The sequence below is a fragment of the Myotis brandtii genome, unplaced genomic scaffold, assembly GCF_000412655.1.
Source record: "Myotis brandtii unplaced genomic scaffold, ASM41265v1 scaffold43, whole genome shotgun sequence".
Classification (NCBI taxonomy): Eukaryota; Metazoa; Chordata; class Mammalia; order Chiroptera; family Vespertilionidae; genus Myotis; species Myotis brandtii.
Window position 1 is genome coordinate 3,236,327 of NW_005366455.1, and position 17,566 is coordinate 3,253,892.

The window sequence follows — 17,566 nt, forward strand, 5'->3', positions numbered from 1 at the left end:
CGCTTTTGTCACTGACCTGCACTCACACCCCACGGAGGACGCGAGATCCCATGGAGTCATAATGATGACACTTTCGCAACCAGTGGTGGTGAGAGACAGGGAAATGCAATTAAGGAATGGTTAACTGCTGAGTTAACCTTGACTATGGGGCTCCCTGAACCATGTCACCTCCAGATTTTCACCTGACTGTATTGTGTAGACACGGCTTAGCAGGAACAAGGATCACAGATGTGGATTCTGACCACGTGAAGTGAGGGCTAGAGAAGAGGACTTCTCGGAGGAGGAGTCCTCTTTAAATGGACCCTCATGCCCGGCTGTGGTGGCTCAGTGGTTGAACATTGACTATGAACCGGAAGGTCACAGTTCGATTCCCAGTCAGGGCACATGTCCAGGTTGCGTGCTTGATCCCCAGTGTGGGGCTTGCAGGAGGCAGCTGATCAATAATTCTCTCTCATCACTGATGTTTCTCTCTCTCTGTCTCTCCCTCCCTTCCTTTCTGAAATCAATAAAAATATATATATTTTAAAAAATGGACCCTTATCTCAGCTGATGATCACTGGGTTCGTGCCCACAGGGCTGTACAGGTGGTTCCAATACTGATTGGTTGGAAATGGCCATTGCCCCAAGCCCCTGAGTACCCGCACCTCCCTGACCTCTGACCCAGCAACCCCCAGGTCCCTGCCCAACCACAGGTCAGCCTCCATCCCCACTGGTAGGCACCCCTGCCATCCCGGATGAATGCGACTCTGACCCCGACCCTCACCGTCCTCAAAGCTGCAGTTCTCCCCGCACTCCGTGGCCTCCTCGTCAATGGGATATGGGGTGGTGGTCTCTTCGCTCCTCACGGTGGGTCCCAGTGTCTCCACAGTGGGCTTGGCATCTGCGTGAAGGCAAAGGAAGGGGCGTGAATGCCGCATACAGTAGCCTGCATTGAAACGCAGCAGGAGAAAGAGGCCCCAAACCAGGTTTCCTGTCTGAGTGTGGGCCATCAGAGAAGGAGAAAGAAAGCCAGGACACACGCACCCTGAGGTCACCCCTGTGTGCCGGCAATGATGTCGGAGCGTTGTCCGAGCTGAACGAAAATGGGCTCAAGCTGCAGAAACAGCCCAGACAGAGGCCCCGATACAACCCCCCGCTAAGGCCTTCCTGCCCAGCAGAGGCCCTGAGGCTGGCATGAAGGCCACGCGAGACAGGGCCACACGAGACAAGAATGAATGTGGGCGACGCTGACCCGGAGGCAGGGCTAAGCCACACTCTGGGTGGTCCGTTAAGACAGAAGTGTGGGTGAGCAAACACACAAAATGAATGATGCTCATCAAAACCAGTTTGCATGCTTCTTGCTGCTGAACAACCTGAGCTTCCGTTCAGAGGAAACCTAGCGCCTACCTGTGCCCCTCCCCTTGGGCAGCAGCCGACATGCCTTCCCGCCTCACCCCTGCTTTTGCGTGAATACAGAACTATTGGATCCAAAGCTCACCCCACCTGGGCGGCACAGTCACCAAAGCCGTAAGCAAAGCCGGTGCCTGGGGGGTGTGGTCCCGACACTGCTGTTCACGTTTGCACAAAAGCAACAGAAAGGACTGCGGATTCAAAGGGACTCAGACTCTGCTTGGTGGGAATCATGTGGGGCTGAGCCTTCAGGAGCTGTACCCGTTCCTTGGCGCCGCTGTGTGTGATTAGGTGTCTTTGTGAGGTCCCTTCAGGATACCATGTAATAAACAATAAGGCGTGGCAGAGTCAAAAGCTTCCTAAATTCAATAGCTGCTGCCAGGCAGGCTGGGGGTTGGGGAGAGTCAAGGATGGGACAGAAGGTGGCGCAGGGGACCTGGCCTGCCTGATTTAAGGGGCCACCAGGACTGGCTCCAGCTGATTGAGGCCCTGAGGGATGGGGGTGAGGAAGAGTGGGGAGGTGGCCAAGTGTGGCCAGATCTTGCAAAAAAAAAATAAAAAATCCCCTCCCCCCCAAATCCAAGAATCCCCATGGAAAACCTCCAGACTTATCCATGTTGGCAACTTATTCAAAATATTATAATAACTAGAATGCAACGAAACCGGGCTGGGCCCAACCTGGCTGCAGGCAGTCAGTTCTGACCTGGTGATTCATTCACCTCTCCACTCACTTGTTTATTTGCTCACCCCAGTCATTCATTCAGCAACCGTTTGTGAAATGAATTAAACCGTGAGTCAGGCCCTTGGTGGGGCAAAAAGGAGTGCTGGTGACTGGTGTTCAAACCCATGTGTCGTGGGGCGGGGCCTTCGTCCCAGAGCTGTGCTCCCACGAGACTCCCCGAGTACGCCCAGGCGCGGTTCCTCCCATTTCTGTACCTGCTCCTTGGCGCTATTGTGTGTGATTAGGCGTCTCTGTCAGGTCCCCTTCAGGATACCATTTAATAAACCAGGAGCTGAAGGAACTCGCTAAATACGCTGAAACGCTTTTTCACGGTCGATTTCCCATCTTTCTGCTATTAAGTACTACGCACCTAACCTTTCAGACTTCCCTTCGCCGTGCCTGCCTCTTGCTCACAGTCAACAGCAAATAACCTCGAAGCGTCCTAATTTGTAAGTTCGAATTTGTCACTGTGTCACGGAATCTCAAACTCAATTGTACAGCAAACTCCAGGCAGCAAGGCAAGAAGTAATCATTGGAAACACACACGGACTAACAGGTGAAGCAGCCCTGTCACATTATTTAGCGGCAGGGACCTGGCCCGGCCCATTCTTTTCGCTGGGATCCTTCTGGGGTAGGAATGAAAGGCATGAACCAAGGATGAGTCGCACAAACTCATCTTTGATGGGTGGACATGTGACAAGCCAGAGAGCCACGTGCCCTGGGAGAGCAGTTTCTGGAAATGTGAGGTAGCAAGATGGGTCAGCGGATCAGTGGAGATGAGGCTAAGTGCAGGGGCACAGCGGGCCGGCGAGGCCGCAGAGGGCAGGGCGTGTGGCTGACAGCGAGGAAACAGCAGCGGCCTCTGTGTCCACAGTGTTTGTACTGGGCGCTCCCAGGCAAGTGCCTGTTAAACTGCAATTGAAACCAGATGTCCGAGACTTCAAAGGGAGGGAGGCCGGGCAGAGGGTAATAAGCCTCAACTCCGCTCTTTGGAGGAATGGCCGGGCAGGACTTTGAAATGAGAAACCTGTTGCTGACCGTCACCAGTGTCATTTGGGCCAGGTTGGAGTGGGGGTGCAATACGTGGAGAAAGCCATTTGCCACTGTCTGGCTGGTCAGAGAGCAGGGCCAGCCGGGAGAGGCCCGGCCCAGAGGACCCAAGGACAGGTGTGAGCAAGCCCCCAGCAGGCTGAGTGACCTCTGCCGCTGGCTTCCTCTCTCGGGGACTCAGTTTCTTTATCTGTGAAAGAGGCGCTGGCTTCGATTTGTGATTTTTTTCCAGACTGTATGACACATGCATTAGTAGGTTGTGGAATCAATTTAATGGGTCGTGACCAGCATTTTAAATATAGCAGCGATAACATTTCAGCACGCACGCACGTGGTGAGGATGAGCACTGCTTTGGGAACCTTTTGTCTCAGTCGTACTTACTTATCCTAACAGGTTTATTAGATGCCGGGCAGCAGTCTATGTACTTGACATCCATTATTTTGTGGAATCCTCATAATAACCCTAGGGGGTGTAGCTATACCATGATCACCCCCATTTTTCAGCTAAGATACCTGAGATGTTGAGGGCTAAGTAACATGTCTGACTTACACATGGCAATCTGTGGCCAGCGTCTAGGCACTCAGTGGCACACTGTTTCCCATAGGCACACACATATGTGCTTATGTGTGTGTATGTGTGTGTGTGTGTGTGTGCATACGTGCACTTGTAAATCTGGTGGGTAGTTTTATAAATTTATTTTAACTTGTGGATGGTGTTTAAAACCACTTGAAAGCCACTGGACTAGAAGCCGCCGTTTTCAGCGCCTCAAATGGGCAGGTGACCCACATTCCTCGGAGACCTGGCCTTAGTCCCACCTAATGGGGAGTAAGTGTCTCCCTGCTAGATGTGCTTGTGAGGACTGCCTGCACTCCGAGGGGGCGGGAGGCCGGTCTGGGCCCGATTCCCACCTGCGTGCGGCCATGGGCCCCTCCTCTGCGCCATCGGAGCGGGCACGCCGGAGGCACTTTTCTCCCTGGGAGCCGAGAGCACTCCTCCGACATGCCCTTATCAATGCTCCACGATCCCCTGCTGGGGACAGGCACAGCGCAGACTGGAGAATGGAGATACCTGGGCCCTGGTGGAGGGGGCCGGGGGCTCAGCCCGCCTGCCGCCCCGCTCCTGCTGGCCTGGGGCTCTGGCCGCGGAGCGGGCACGCTGGAGGCACTTTTCTCCCTGGGAGCCGAGAGCACTCCTCCGACATGCCCTTATCAATGCTCCACGATCCCCTGCTGGGGACAGGCACAGCGCAGACTGGAGAATGGAGATACCTGGGCCCTGGTGGAGGGGGCCGGGGGCTCAGCCCGCCTGCCGCCCCGCTCCTGCTGGCCTGGGGCTCTGGCCGCCCCAGCTCTTTGGCAGCAGTGAGGGCGCTCCGGGACCCAGTGCCAGCTCTGCGGGGGGAGGAGGGCTGGTGCCCAGGGGAGAGGTGGGGCTGACTCAGAAGTGCAGGGCGCTTCCCAGCAAAGGGTGGGCATGCTCAGGGGCCCCCTCCTTGTGAAGGAGAATTAAGAGGCGCTCCCTGGACCGGCTGCCTGGCGAGGGCGGGAATGAGCCATCTCCTGCCACACACTGGGAAGAGGTCCCAGCAACCGGGTCCCTCCTGAGCAAATGAATGCCTTTTACAGATGTGGCTTCGAAATGAAAACGAAGTCTCGTAGCCGCTGACATCTGGAGGCCAGATTCATGCATAAACCGATTACTTGATTATCATGAGGGGTTGTTTTTTCTCTCCCTTCCCTAAATCAACAGCCAAGCTCCCTGGCCTGAGGAGTCAGGATCTAATTGAATTTGGGTGGGTGGTGTGTGGTTGTGATTTGTTTTTGAGAGACTCGGGCTGGAGAGCTGAAACGATCCTTTAAACATGACAAAGCACCTCCCTTGAGAAACCCCCAAGACCAGAGGCTGAGCGCCCGTGGTCTGAGGCAGGAGAACATGGCAGGGCCCAGGGTGGGCAGGGCTGCAGCATTTCGGTGGAGAGGGATTCAACTGGGAATGGGTGGCCCCTCTGCCCCATCCACGTCATGGCCTAACACGCCCCCCGCCCCCCGCCCAGGGCATCCTGAGGAGCCAGGGTCTTACCTGTCCAGTCACAGCCAAGCACCTCCAGCCGCATCCCGATTCCCGCTGGCGACCACCTCTCGGGGTACACCCGCACGTACTGCGCAGGGACGGGGTCGAACCTTCGGATGTCAGGGGTGTCGTAGTGCATGTTCCCTTCAAACAGCTGCAGGGGAGACAGGCTGCTCAGCCCTTCTTATGGGGGACCCCTCCTCCATCATCCTGTCTTCCCTTTCCTCCCCCCTTCTCCTTCCCACCCTTCGCATCCAACAGAAGGCAGCGTCCTAGCTCCTCGTGGTCGCTGGACATGACGGTCCCTGGGAGCTCCATTCTCAGGCCAAGGTTCGCATTCATTCGGAAGATGGTTAGAGGCCCAGACCAGGGGAAGCGGGAGCAGGTCTGAGTGTCATTGCCAGGTCCCGCCTTCTACCCTGGGACTGAACTGAGCCCTCAGGAAAGAATTCGGCTCCGAATGAGTCTCACGCTGGACTTAGCCCCAGAGAGAAGAGAAGGGAGCTCGGGCTGCCTTGCCTGTTCCGAACTTTTCAGTTTATTAGGAATCAGACGTTCTAATCTATTCCTTTTTCTAATGCTTGAAAGTCTAGATGTAGAAAGTCCCAGTTGACTGATGGTCCAAGTTCACGGAGAGGCAGAAGGGAAAGTGACCTTCGCAACACCTGGTCACACACTGATAGTCAGAGACTGTTCCCCAAACCTTTGCTTAGTGGAGGCAATTCTATCAAAAGAAAACTCGCCTGGAGCCCCAGTACATAAAACTGAGGACAGAGGGGCCGTCCTGGTTGAAGTCGGGTGGGGGGGGAGGGGTGACCCAGAGCACACCTGGGAGCCACTGGCTTAGGGGAAGGTGGGGTGGGGACATCGGGGCTGTGGTGATCAGCATGGGGAATGCTGCAGGATGCCTGTGTCCATAGCTCCCAAAGGGGCGCTGTCCCGGGGAGGGCGGGCTCTGCCCCTGGCGAAGACCCTCTCTTTTCCCAGGCCCCCCCACCCCCTCACCCCTCAGTGGTTAAGAAGAGCCAGGATCCAACTTCTCCATCCACCAAAGGTTCCCGTTACCGAGCCCTGAGCCTTTCCAGCCCCTGGAATGGCGAGCTGGGAGCTGACATCAGTTATTGCAAACCTCCAGCCCAGCCCTTGCCTCAGTATCAAGAATGAGCACACTTGCTTAGTAAAGGGGCTGAATAGGGACATGGGCTACCCCTTCCTTGTTAGGGGCTCTGCTCTTCGGAGGAAAACCAGGGGAAACTTAGACATGAGGTTGGAAAGGCCTGGCTAACCAGGAAATTGACCTGGAGAAGAGAAACGATGTCTTCCCCCTCCTGGGTCTCCTCCGGGCCTGGAAGGTGGGCCTTCACACCCCTGAAGGCAGGGGCTGTCCTCTCTGCCTCTCCCAGCCGCAGTACCAGGCGGGAAAGATCTAAGAGTCCAGACTCGGGAACTACAAAGGAGGGCAGCCACATTCAGGAAAACACAGTTGTTTTTGGAAGTAAATCCCCTGTTTCTATAGTTTAGCCTCCAAAAACCACATCTCCTTTGGATGTCTGGCCAATTGGAAGGAAACTTTATCTGAGAGAGCGTACAAAAGGCGTTGAACTTGACCGTAAGGCGTTTGGGCTCTGGAGTCAGGCTCACGATGGGGTCTGAACCATGGAACCACCACAGGGACACTGTGGGACCCTGGACATGCCATCGAGCCTCAGTTTGTCATCTCTAAAATGGGAGTGACAAAGGGTCTACCTTCTAAACGTGGTGGAAGGATTGAAATAATAATAAGGATTAAAATAAGGCGGTTAGCACAGTGCCTGGCACAAAGTAATCTCTTAATGAGTATTACTCACACTGGATTGTAGGGATTTGGTGATCACTGGATGGGAAACCAGCACCCCCGACTTAAGGGTAGAGCCCTCCAGGCACCCTTACCTTTGGCTGCTGGGTCCTGGGGTCCTGGATGTATTCCCAGTCCTTGCCGTTCAGGCTGTAAGAGACTTTGAACTTGCGCACAAACGCCCTGGCCTCCACCGCAGTGATGCTGTCTCCTCCTCGCGCCCCCTGGACGATGACGCCTTTCACCATCTTGGGCGCTCCCAGGTCCACCTGCAGCCACTCCTCCCCCGGCTGGGCCTGAGGAATCCGGGGGAACCAGCCCGAGCGGCTGCTGACCAGGCGGGCGGCGCTGGGGCTCCAGAGGTACTCGCGGGTGGAGGAGGCGGAGATCTGAGCGTCCGTGATGAGGCCCGAGAGCATGCCCAGCATGTTGGAGCAGGGGGCGTCTGTGGGGAGGGGAGGAAGATGCAGGAGGTCAGGGCTGACACCACAGTCACTGGGGACACCCCATTAGTAGGGAGCTGTAAAAAAACCCCACTGCTATCAAACACTTTAAGTCAGCACTGATTTCTTTGCACTTCAAGGTAGAATAGTGCTGAGAGCCGACTGGGAGCCAGGCTGCCGGGGTTCGTGTTTGCTCTGCGACTAACTAGCTGCATGGCCTCGGACAAATGACTGAATTGCTCCATGCCTCAGTTTCCCCAGATCTAAAGGAGGACTAACAGCAGTTCTTACCTCTTGAGGGTTGTTGCGAGGGTTCCGTTAGTTACTATACAAAAGCTCACAGCCCAGAGCCTGACATGCCGAAGCATCTAAAGCTGTTCGCCAAGGACTCTCAGATCTTTGTTGGTGACACCAGCTCCTGCAGCCCCAAAGGCTCTTCCCCTCCGTCGCCACCAGGCTAACCTTTCCTCACCCCCTAAAGGTACATGTCACAGCCTCAGAAAGGCTGTCCCCAAACTTTCAACCAAGTTAATGAGGTCTTCTTGCTCGGAGGCCCTGTTCTTTTTCTCCAGACACCCATCTTCGTTTCGAATGGTCCAGCACTTGTCTTTGCTAATTATCTATCTTGCCTACTAGCCCGAAAGCTCCCTGATGTCAGAGACCCCATCTGCTTAGCTCACTTCTCTGGCCCCAGCTCCCAGCATGGGGCCTGGCACACAGCAGGCCTTCGGTAAATATTTGTGGAGCACATGAGCGAATGGAGAAGGCGGGTCCTCTGTCAGTGCGCTTTAGGTACCTGGACACTGAATTACAGACCCTCCAGGTGGTCCCAACTCTTCAAATCCACTGGTTCTCTCTTTTCAATTTTCCAGAAAATGAGTTTTCACTGAGTCCTCACTGGGCGCCTTGTGCAATGTGAAGGGACAGAAAACTGTCCCCTAGGTGGTCAGGATGCACACGCCCCTTAGGCAGCGGTTCTCAACCTGTGGGTCGCGACCCCTTTGGGGGTCGAACGACCCTTTCACAGGGGTCGCCTAAGACCATCGGAAAACACATATATAATTACATATTGTTTTTGTGATTAATCACTATGCTTTAATTATGTTCAATTTGTAACACTGAAAATACATCCTGCATATCAGATATTTACATTATGATTCATAACAGTAGCAAAATTACAGTTATGAAGTAGCAATGAAAATAATTTTATGGTTGGGGGTCACAACATGAGGAACTGTATTTAAAGGGCCAGAAGGTTGAGAACCACTGTTCTAATCCATCCTCCACATTGTACCCCTGGGGTCTCAGCCCACATTCCCTGGCCACCCTCTCACTTTCTCTCTTGGTCCCTCTGGCCCCTGTGCCATTGAGCAAACTGTGATCACTCCCTGTGGACTTTCCCTCTAGTCTTTAAGGCCTGTGTGGTTTACCACCCTGAACACACCCCATCGGGTCGGGCCTGGCTAGTACTTGGATGGGAGGCCTGTGTGCCCGTTGCCCTCAGCTCAGCCACCACTTCCTCAAGGAAGTCCTCCTCCCTGACCTCCAAGACTGGGGCAAGTCCCCTACAGTGTTCTTTATCATGGTTTTATTTACCTTTATTTGTGCATTTGTTGGTTTATAACTATGTCTCCCCAACTTGTCTAGCTGTCCCCCAGAGCTGGGTCTGTTGTGCTCATCCCTGTATCCATAATGCCTTGCATAGCTCTTGGTCCCCAGCTGAGGCAGCAGAAAGTGTTATTTGTTTTGTTTGTTTGTTTGTTTTCTGTTAATCCTCACTCGAGGATATTTTTCCATTGATTTTTAAAGAGAGTGGAAGAGAGAGAGGAAGACAGAGAGAAACATTGATGTGAGAGAAACACATCAATTGGTTGCCTCCTGTACAAGCCTTGACCAGGGCCCGGGCTGTGGAGGAGCCTGTAACCAAGGTATGTGCCCTTGACCGGAGTTGAACCCGGAACCTTTTGGTCCGCAGGCCAATGCTCTATCCACTGAGCCAAACCAGCTAGGACCAGAAAGTGTCATTTGAGAGCCAGGCTCTTTCAAACTGCCTAGTTTCAAATCCTGGCTCTGCCGAATAGTGCCGGGGTGTGGTGCAATCATGGGCAGAAACAGCAGAGCCAGGACACAATCCACTCCCAACCTCCCTGGGGCGCCACCTCACCTGTGACCCGGCAGCCGAAAAGCTCCAGCCGGAGGGCGATGCCCGAGTGCCAGGTCTGTGGTCTCCTCATCTGTAAAATGGAGAGACTAGGAACACCTGCCTCACAGAGCACTTCTGAAGGTTATGGAAGATAATACATCCAAGTGCTTGGCATGGAGCCTGTTGCCTCAGCATTCAATAGATGTTGGCTAGTGGAGACAGTAGATGTTTAATAAACACCCCCTGAATGAAGAGAGGGGGGCTGCTAGGACCTGAGTCCCCGAGCCACTCCTTCTCGGAAGGTCATGTGGTGCAATCTTGGGCCGAGACAGCAGAGCCAGGACACAATCCGCTCCCAACCTCCCTGGGGCGCCACCTCACCTGTGACCCGGCAGCCGAAGAGCTCCAGCCGGAGGGCGATGCCCGAGTGCCAGGTCTGAGGGCGGACCCTGACGAACCTCGTGAGCAGCGGCGTGTGCAGCCTGTTCAAAACCACCTCCGTGGGGTCGCTGTTGCCCTGGAACACCTGTGACAGAGGACGCGGAACCACGTGAGTCACATCCCCACGTGCAGCGAGGCCCCGCGCGCAGCCCTTGAAGGGGGTGGGAAAGTTCTGTTGAACGGTATTCCCCTCCGGTTTACAAATAATCAGTGGGCTGTGGTTGGGGGCTTTCTGAGCAGCGCCATGAAGAACAACGTTAATGTCCCACAGAGCTCTGGCTTGAAAACAATCAGGGGTCTTCGCACACACTTTGGGAGGCAAAGAAAATGTTGCCCCTGGGCTGAGAGCGAGCAGAGGAAGGCGCCTGGAAAAGGAAAACATGTCAGAGCTGAGGGAGAGGGAAAAGAGTGGGATTTCCTTTAACAATGGAGCAGAAATGTCCTCTTTTAGGGCCAACGGACCTCACCCGCTAGCTTGAACTTGACTCTCCCCTTTCCTCGTGTTGCAGGCGTCTAGCGCTATTTGCAGGGTGTTTGATGATGATCTGCTGTTTTCCTTAGTTACTTAGAGGCCTCCTTGTGCCATGAATGAACGGGTGGAAGGGTGGGGGGCCCCGTGCCCCTGTGTCAATCAGCATGTTCTGGGTTCTCCTGGCCTTTGTTGTGGGGTCAGGGTTGCAGACGGTCCCCTCGGAGCCCTGCCCCGGCTTCCTCTCACTGTGGTCCCCGCCCTGTAATGAAATCCATCCCTGTCCCCATCTGACCAAGGCGCCTCTGATGGGAGGAAAGGCTTTTTGGAAGAGCTTCTAACCCAACATGGTGGGAGCAAGTCCTGGCCTAGCAGATGGCCCGAATCAATAGCGGCCATATGGACCTGATGCTTTGTGGGTGTGCGCTCCATAGAAAACAAAGAAGCTGGAGCAAGTATATGTGAGTTTCTCTCGGTTTCTGGATAAGGGTGGAGGGAAAGGCCAACTAACCAATCACCACTTTTAAATCATGCCTGTCACGGCTGTAACAACCATGTGAGTGTAAATCCACTCACAGCCAGCTCTGCAGCAGCGAGCAATTTCTCCTGGGTGGGGGTCGGGATAGATGCTTCAGCTCCTGATACCTGAGCCGTGCCAGGGGGTCACTGACAGGCCGGGACACTGGTACGTTTGAATATGAACACCTTTGAGCCAGACACTCTGTAAAGACAATTATGCCCACAACACCACGGGGTCAGGTATTACTAGTCCCACTTTACTGATGAGGAAACTGAGGCTCGGAGAGGTCTGCCTGGACCCAAAGGCCTTGCCATGTTTTTAGGCCGCGGTCTCTTAGGTGGACTCGCATCTCTTTGAATACATGTGCAGTGTTCATGTTGGTGGCTAGGAGTTCTGGAGCCTTAAGGTCGCCAAGCGCGGATTCGATGAGGTGGAGCGGCTGTTCCCGGTGTGTTTATAACAGAGAATGCTCTGGGTAACAGCAAAGAGTGGCCAGAAGCTCAGAGCCAATGAACAGCCTGGTCCTTTCTTCCCCAGCAAGTGTACGTAGGAGCCCTGCTATCAGGGAACCTGGACCCCGCCATATTTCCTGCTTGCTCAGGTCCAAGGTGAGAGCCACTTAATGCACAGCTCCCCACTGATGGCGAGGGTGAAGGGCTAAGAGACGTCACACCTTTTGCAACCAAATGAGAAGTGGCTTGCTTAAGACAAACAGAGGAAAGGAGAGCAAGAAAGAGGTTTCACCAGCCCAACCCATTCTGTTTAAATCTCTTGTTCCGGGTGCTGAGCCCACGGACTCCTGGGAGACTCCCTCCGTCCTGGTCCTAAGGTGGCTAGTCTCCCCGTCAACTGCCTTGCGGGTCACAGGAAGCCCAGAGGCGGGACTGCTGGACACTCACATAGCCCAGGTTCACTCTGGCTGCTTGATGCTTCGTGACTGAGGATAAAGAGGGGGGAGAAGAAATGCTCTGGGTAACAGCAAAGAGTGGCCAGAAGCTCAGAGCCAATGAACAGCCTGGTCCTTTCTTCCCCAGGAAGTGTACGTAGGAGCCCTGCTATCAGGGAACCTGGACCCTGCCATATTTCCTGCTTGCTCGGGTCCAAGGTGAGAACCACTTAATACACAGCTCCCCAGTGATGGTGAGGGTGAAGGGCTAAGAGACATCACACCTTTTGCAACCAAATGAGAAGTGGCTTGCTTAAGACAAACAGAGGAAAGGAGAGGAAGAAAGGTTTCACCAGCCCAACACATTCTGTTTAAATCTCTTGTTCCGGGTGCTGAGCCCACGGACTCCTGGGAGCCTCCCTCCGTCCTGGTCCTAAGGTGGCTAGTCTCCCCGTCAACTGCCTTGCGGGTCACAGGAAGCCCAGAGGCGGGACTGCTGGACACTCACATAGCCCAGGTTCACTCTGGCTGCTTGATGCTTCGTGACTGAGGATAAAGAGGGGGGAGAAGAGACAAAGAAGGGCCAGGGAAACCCACGGAAAGAGGGGGAGAGCCGGGCAGCTGGGAGAAGTTCAGAGAGAGGTGGAGAGGGAGGCCGAGGCTCTTAATCTCAGAGAGGGATGGCAGGAAGGAGGGAATAGGCCTCCCTCCGTCCTGGTCCTAAGGTGGCTAGTCTCCCCCTCAACTGCCTTGCGGGTCACAGGAAGCCCAGAGGCAGGTCTGCTGGACACTCACATAGCCCAGGTTCACTCTGGCTGCTTGATGCTTCGTGACTGAGGATAAAGAGGGGGGGGAGAAGAGACAAAGAAGGGCCAGGGAAACCCACAGAAAGAGGAGGAGAGCCGGGAGGAGTTCAGAGAGAGGTGGAGAGGGAGGCCGAGGCTCTTAATCTCAGAGAGGGATGGCAGGAAGGAGGGAACAGGGCGCAGGAAGATCTGGCCTCCCCAGGCCCTTTCCTTGGCCTCCTGGGTGCTGATAAAGTGCTCCATGGCTACGAGGAAAGGGACAGGTGAACAGACCGCATTCGGGGGAGATCCATCAGTTCTCCTAGGCTTCCACGGGTGACAGAGGCTGGTTGCCTTGTGTGTTGTTTGGCAAGGAGAAGCGAGGGCAGCACTCTGCTGATTTCGGTGGGTGCTGTGGGCAGTGGGGGCACCACTGGCCAGCTCCCTGAGGGCGGTGACAATGACTGTGTGTGGCCTCCGTCAGGAGATGCTACAGAGTTGGAGGGGAGGGGCTTGATGGCCATGTGAATGCAAAATTGGGGTGTGGAGTGGATTCAAACTTTAACCCAGCTGCAATCCACGGTACCCACACGGTGGTCCTGTTTAGAAACACAACATGTTGCATATGTTCTGAATATCTGACCCCGTCATTGCTCAGCTTGGGCAGATAATACCAAGGAACCTTTCTTCCCTCCACCTCAGGAATAATTGTGTCTCTGGACTGCCTTTGGGAGGCTGCCGTGTGCGTGAGTGTGGCTGCATGTGTGTGCACTCACGTGTGTGCATGTCCAGGGAGAAGGTTGGTTTTCCCATGACGTATGTGCTCACAGGCTTGGAGGGAGCACCACCAGGTCTCTGTCCACAGTGACATCAGCCAGAGGGAGGCACACACTTGGTTTATCTGCCCCAGGCCATCACCCTGGCTGCTCACAGTCCCTCTGCCGCTCCATTTGCTCAGCGTCTCTCTCCCGGGACCAAATGAGGCTCTTTCCACGTGGCCTCAACTGACCCTTCACGTTTTTGAGCCCAGTCCCTTCTTGGATTTTTGTTTGCTCTTGACCTTGTGCTTATATTTGCTCCCTGCAATTTGGACCCTTTGCTGAAGGAATACCATATTATTTTATGAAACTATTCATATACTGTCCACTCTGAATGTGGCACAGTAGGGGGGAAATCCCCAAACACCCAACCACCACTGAACTGGGATTCAGGAGACAGATTCTACTGCTAATTAGCTCAAAAGTGTGGGCCCCAACATCCTCTTCTATTAAATGAGGGGATTGTGTGAGTTGATTTGTAAGGTCCTTTCTGGTCCCCCGATTCTTGCCCTTTCTGGCTTCCTTCACAAGAGTTTTCCTATCCAGCACTGCCTTGGGAGTGTCCACTTCGTAACAGGGCACCATAGTTACCCTGTGTCCCCTGGAGGCTCAGAGCTTTTGTGGACAAGTGCTGTGGGTTTTCATACACTTACAGGGATGCCAGAACACACGTGGTGAGCACCCCACTCACAGGGAGAGTCCACCTCGTTGATGTTTTGGTTCAATAACTGTTCGAATTATTAATAACGAAGAGTAATAAATAACCACACCTTGGTCCTTACATATTGTCTTTTGCCCAAAGCTATCCAAGTGCCATTTATGAAAATCCATTTTTAATGACATATTAAGCACTTTCTCTTCCTCCTGACCCAATGGATTTACAAGGTCTCTATTTTTCTCCCTGCCTCTCCCTATTTATAGCTGGTAAATGCGATCATATATTATACATCTTTATGACTTTCTCAATGCTTCTGTGGTTTCCGAATCACCCGTCATCTGTTTTCTGATCAAATTCTCTGAGATGGATTCTTGGCTTCCAGTCTAGGCATTGCAAGGTAAGGAGTTGTGTGCACCGGAAATGCTGCCAGGAAATTGGTTTTATTCCCTATTCCCTGCCGACTCACTGAATCACTATAGGCAAATCAATAAACCTTAGATACCTTGGTTTCTCCTTCAGGAAAATGAAGTCGCTAACAGGCTTGCAGATAGATGCTGCTAAGTCTACCAGCCCTCCTGCCGGCTCCATTGCCTGCACTACACCCAGGGCAGATGTCAGAGTGGAAGCTGCGTCACAAGTAGCAAGCGGGTCTTTGTTAAATCGGAAGAGTTCCAGTTCTGAAAGCCATCGACTCCCAAGTGGAACCTCGAGGCCAGAAATTTTCAAACCATCACTTCGCAGTGAGATGTCCCCAAGGCTGAGGAAACTCTGTGGGTTGTCAGCATGCGCTACACCCAGCGAGGCCTGTATCAAATGCGATGATCAAACGATAACATCTGCTTTAAAAGCTGGATGTCACAGATGGTACACACTTTTGTCAATTTTAAAAGAAAAATGCTGGTATGGTTGCCTTACTACCCAAAGGAAAACCAGAAATATGCTCAAGGTGACCCTCGCTTCCTGAAGAAGTGGGAATAGAAAAAAACAAACAAACCTATATAGGATATAGCTATAAAAGCTCTGTTGAGCATAAAGATTTCTTCAAATGTATCTCTGTAAAACCAAGTCTGAAAAACAATTCAGGGCACAAAGTGGTTTGGATAATCCATTTGGTGCCTCGCTGAATGCTGAACATAATCCAACACTTTCCAATTGATTCTTGAGACCTTTGGTTTATTTTCCGTGAGAGAGAATCTGAAACCAGCAGCACCTCGTGGATTTTCTGATTTGCACCTCTGGGGGAGGGGGCACCTGCCAATTACGCTGGCTGCTATCCAACACCCCAGTTGTATTATTATCTATACTGTGCCCCGTCCAAACCAGGAAAAGAAAACCAACATGTTTGACCATGCCTGAGAGCTCATAGGCATGGACTGTAATACTATGTAAAATAAAGGGCATTATCTATATAGAAATATCACCCCAGAAAGCATCACTCTACTGCAGTGACTTTGGCTGAGAACAGTGAGTGTTTCGGCCTGCCTACCTCGGAGACCTCTGGGCTGGGGGATTTCCTGCGGGGCCTCAGTCCCTTTCTTTTTCTTTTTTAAAATATATTTTTATTGATTTCAGAGAGGAAGGGAGAAGGAGAGAGAGATAGAAACATCAATGGTGAGAGAGAATCATTGATTGGTGTCTCCTGCATGCCCCCTCCTGGGGATCGAGCCCACAACGCAGACATATGCCCTTGTCTGGAATCTAACCCGGGACCCTTCAGTCTGCAGGCTGACGTGCCATCCACTGAGCCAAACTGGCTAGGGCCTCAGTCCCTGTCTTACAGCCATTAGTGTCTGCCATCAACATCCAGGTGCCCAGGACGGTGGAGATGCCCCGTCCACCAAGGCCTTGGGGTGAAGGCTCACGGTGTTACCTGGCTGTTCACCTTGCTCAGCGAGCAGGCCCTGGCGGAAGATGCAGGCTCTGGGTGTGGCCACCGCCTCCCCTTCGCACAGGGCTTCGGTATTCAGGCTGCGCACGCCTGTCTCTTCATTACCTATGGTTCGACCTACAGTTTGTTTCTACTTTGCTGTAAATATCTGAACGCAGCCCGCTCCGGGGACTGCAGAGAAAGCAGGAGATTTTTCAAAGCCAGCACAGCGCTGGGGCCCTGAGGTAGAAAGTGTGCAGGAGACAGTCTTCCACGTTTTTCTTTAACAAAATAAAAAATACTTCTCTCCACTAATAAATGTTTCATTGCGCCCAAACTTCTCCTTTTCAATCTACTTGGCACAGACACCGAAGGAGGAGGAGGACTAAGCAGGAGGAAAAGAGGGGAGGTGGGAATGAAGGGCAGAAACGGGGGAAGCCAGGAGCAGCACCTGTTAAAAATTCGTCTCAGAAACAACTGTACCGACGCATCCTCAGCCCAGGGCCCGTCTTTGCTCTCCACCCTCTTCCCCTGCATTTCCTTTAAAACCAGCTATCGAATCCCCATGTAAAAATAAATTGTGGACAAAGCAGGCGGAAAAGAGGGGAGATGGGAATGAAGGGCAGAAACGGGGGAAGCCAGGAGCAGCACCTGTTAAAAATTCGTCTCAGAAACAACTGTACCGACGCATCCTCAGCCCAGGGCCCGTCTTTGCTCTCCACCCTCTTCCCCTGCATTTCCTTTAAAACCAGCTATCGAATCCCCATGTAAAAATAAATTGTTAGCCCGGCCGACGTGGCTCAGTGGTTGAGCGTTGACTTATGAACCAGGAGATCATAGTTCCATTTCCAGTTGGGGCATATCCCCAGGCTGTGGGCTCGATCCCCAGTATGGGGCATGCAGGAGGCAGCTGATCAATGATTCTCTCACATCATTGATGTTTCTCTCTCTCTCTCCCTCTCCCTTCCTCTCTGAAATCAATAAATATATATTTTAAAAAATAAATAACTACATTGTTAATCAATGAATGCCATCCTGTTTAATTAATTTGTTGCACCAAACAGGCAAGGGGCAGTGTGTGTACGTGCGTGGAAGGAGGGGGGACTGTTACACTCAGGGAAAATGATGTTAAGTAATGGACATTACCCGCCGCCCCATTTTTTGTAAATCACGGTCCTGACATTTCTCTCTTAAAACTCTTCCTTAAAGACTATAAAATTTGGTTTAAGCTGCTCTCATTCTAGTGGATGTGGGAACCCAGCCAGACGCAGAGTCAGAAGGGACGTCAGTGAAGGTAAGGATGGGGGTGGGGCGACGATGCTCCCTCACCACCAAATGCTCACTTATGACCACGATGCCCTCCTGTCTCCTCCTCCTTCACTTTAGGGCTGTTTTTGTCATCAAGCGGTTTTGCTGATGTGAAGGAGGAGACAGAGAGGCAGGAGCGTGTCACGGGGTGTGGGGCGGGGCCG

At 53.1% G+C, this 17,566-nt stretch overlaps 1 protein-coding gene across 4 annotated transcripts in view; it reads right to left on the reverse strand.

Annotated features, from left to right (window-relative positions):
* The window catches only part of NRP2 (neuropilin 2), a 123,128-nt gene that overhangs the window by 48,220 nt on the left and 57,342 nt on the right, over positions 1 to 17,566 (reverse strand). For all 4 annotated transcript variants that reach the window (XM_005874235.2, XM_005874234.2, XM_005874239.2 and 1 more), the window contains exons 8-11: positions 10,032 to 10,176; positions 7,160 to 7,509; positions 5,240 to 5,384; positions 764 to 880 (exon numbers count right to left, since the gene is read on the reverse strand). In XM_005874235.2, coding sequence (XP_005874297.1) covers positions 764 to 880; positions 5,240 to 5,384; positions 7,160 to 7,509; positions 10,032 to 10,176 — 757 coding nt within the window. The remainder of the gene's footprint in view (positions 1 to 763; positions 881 to 5,239; positions 5,385 to 7,159; positions 7,510 to 10,031; positions 10,177 to 17,566) is intronic.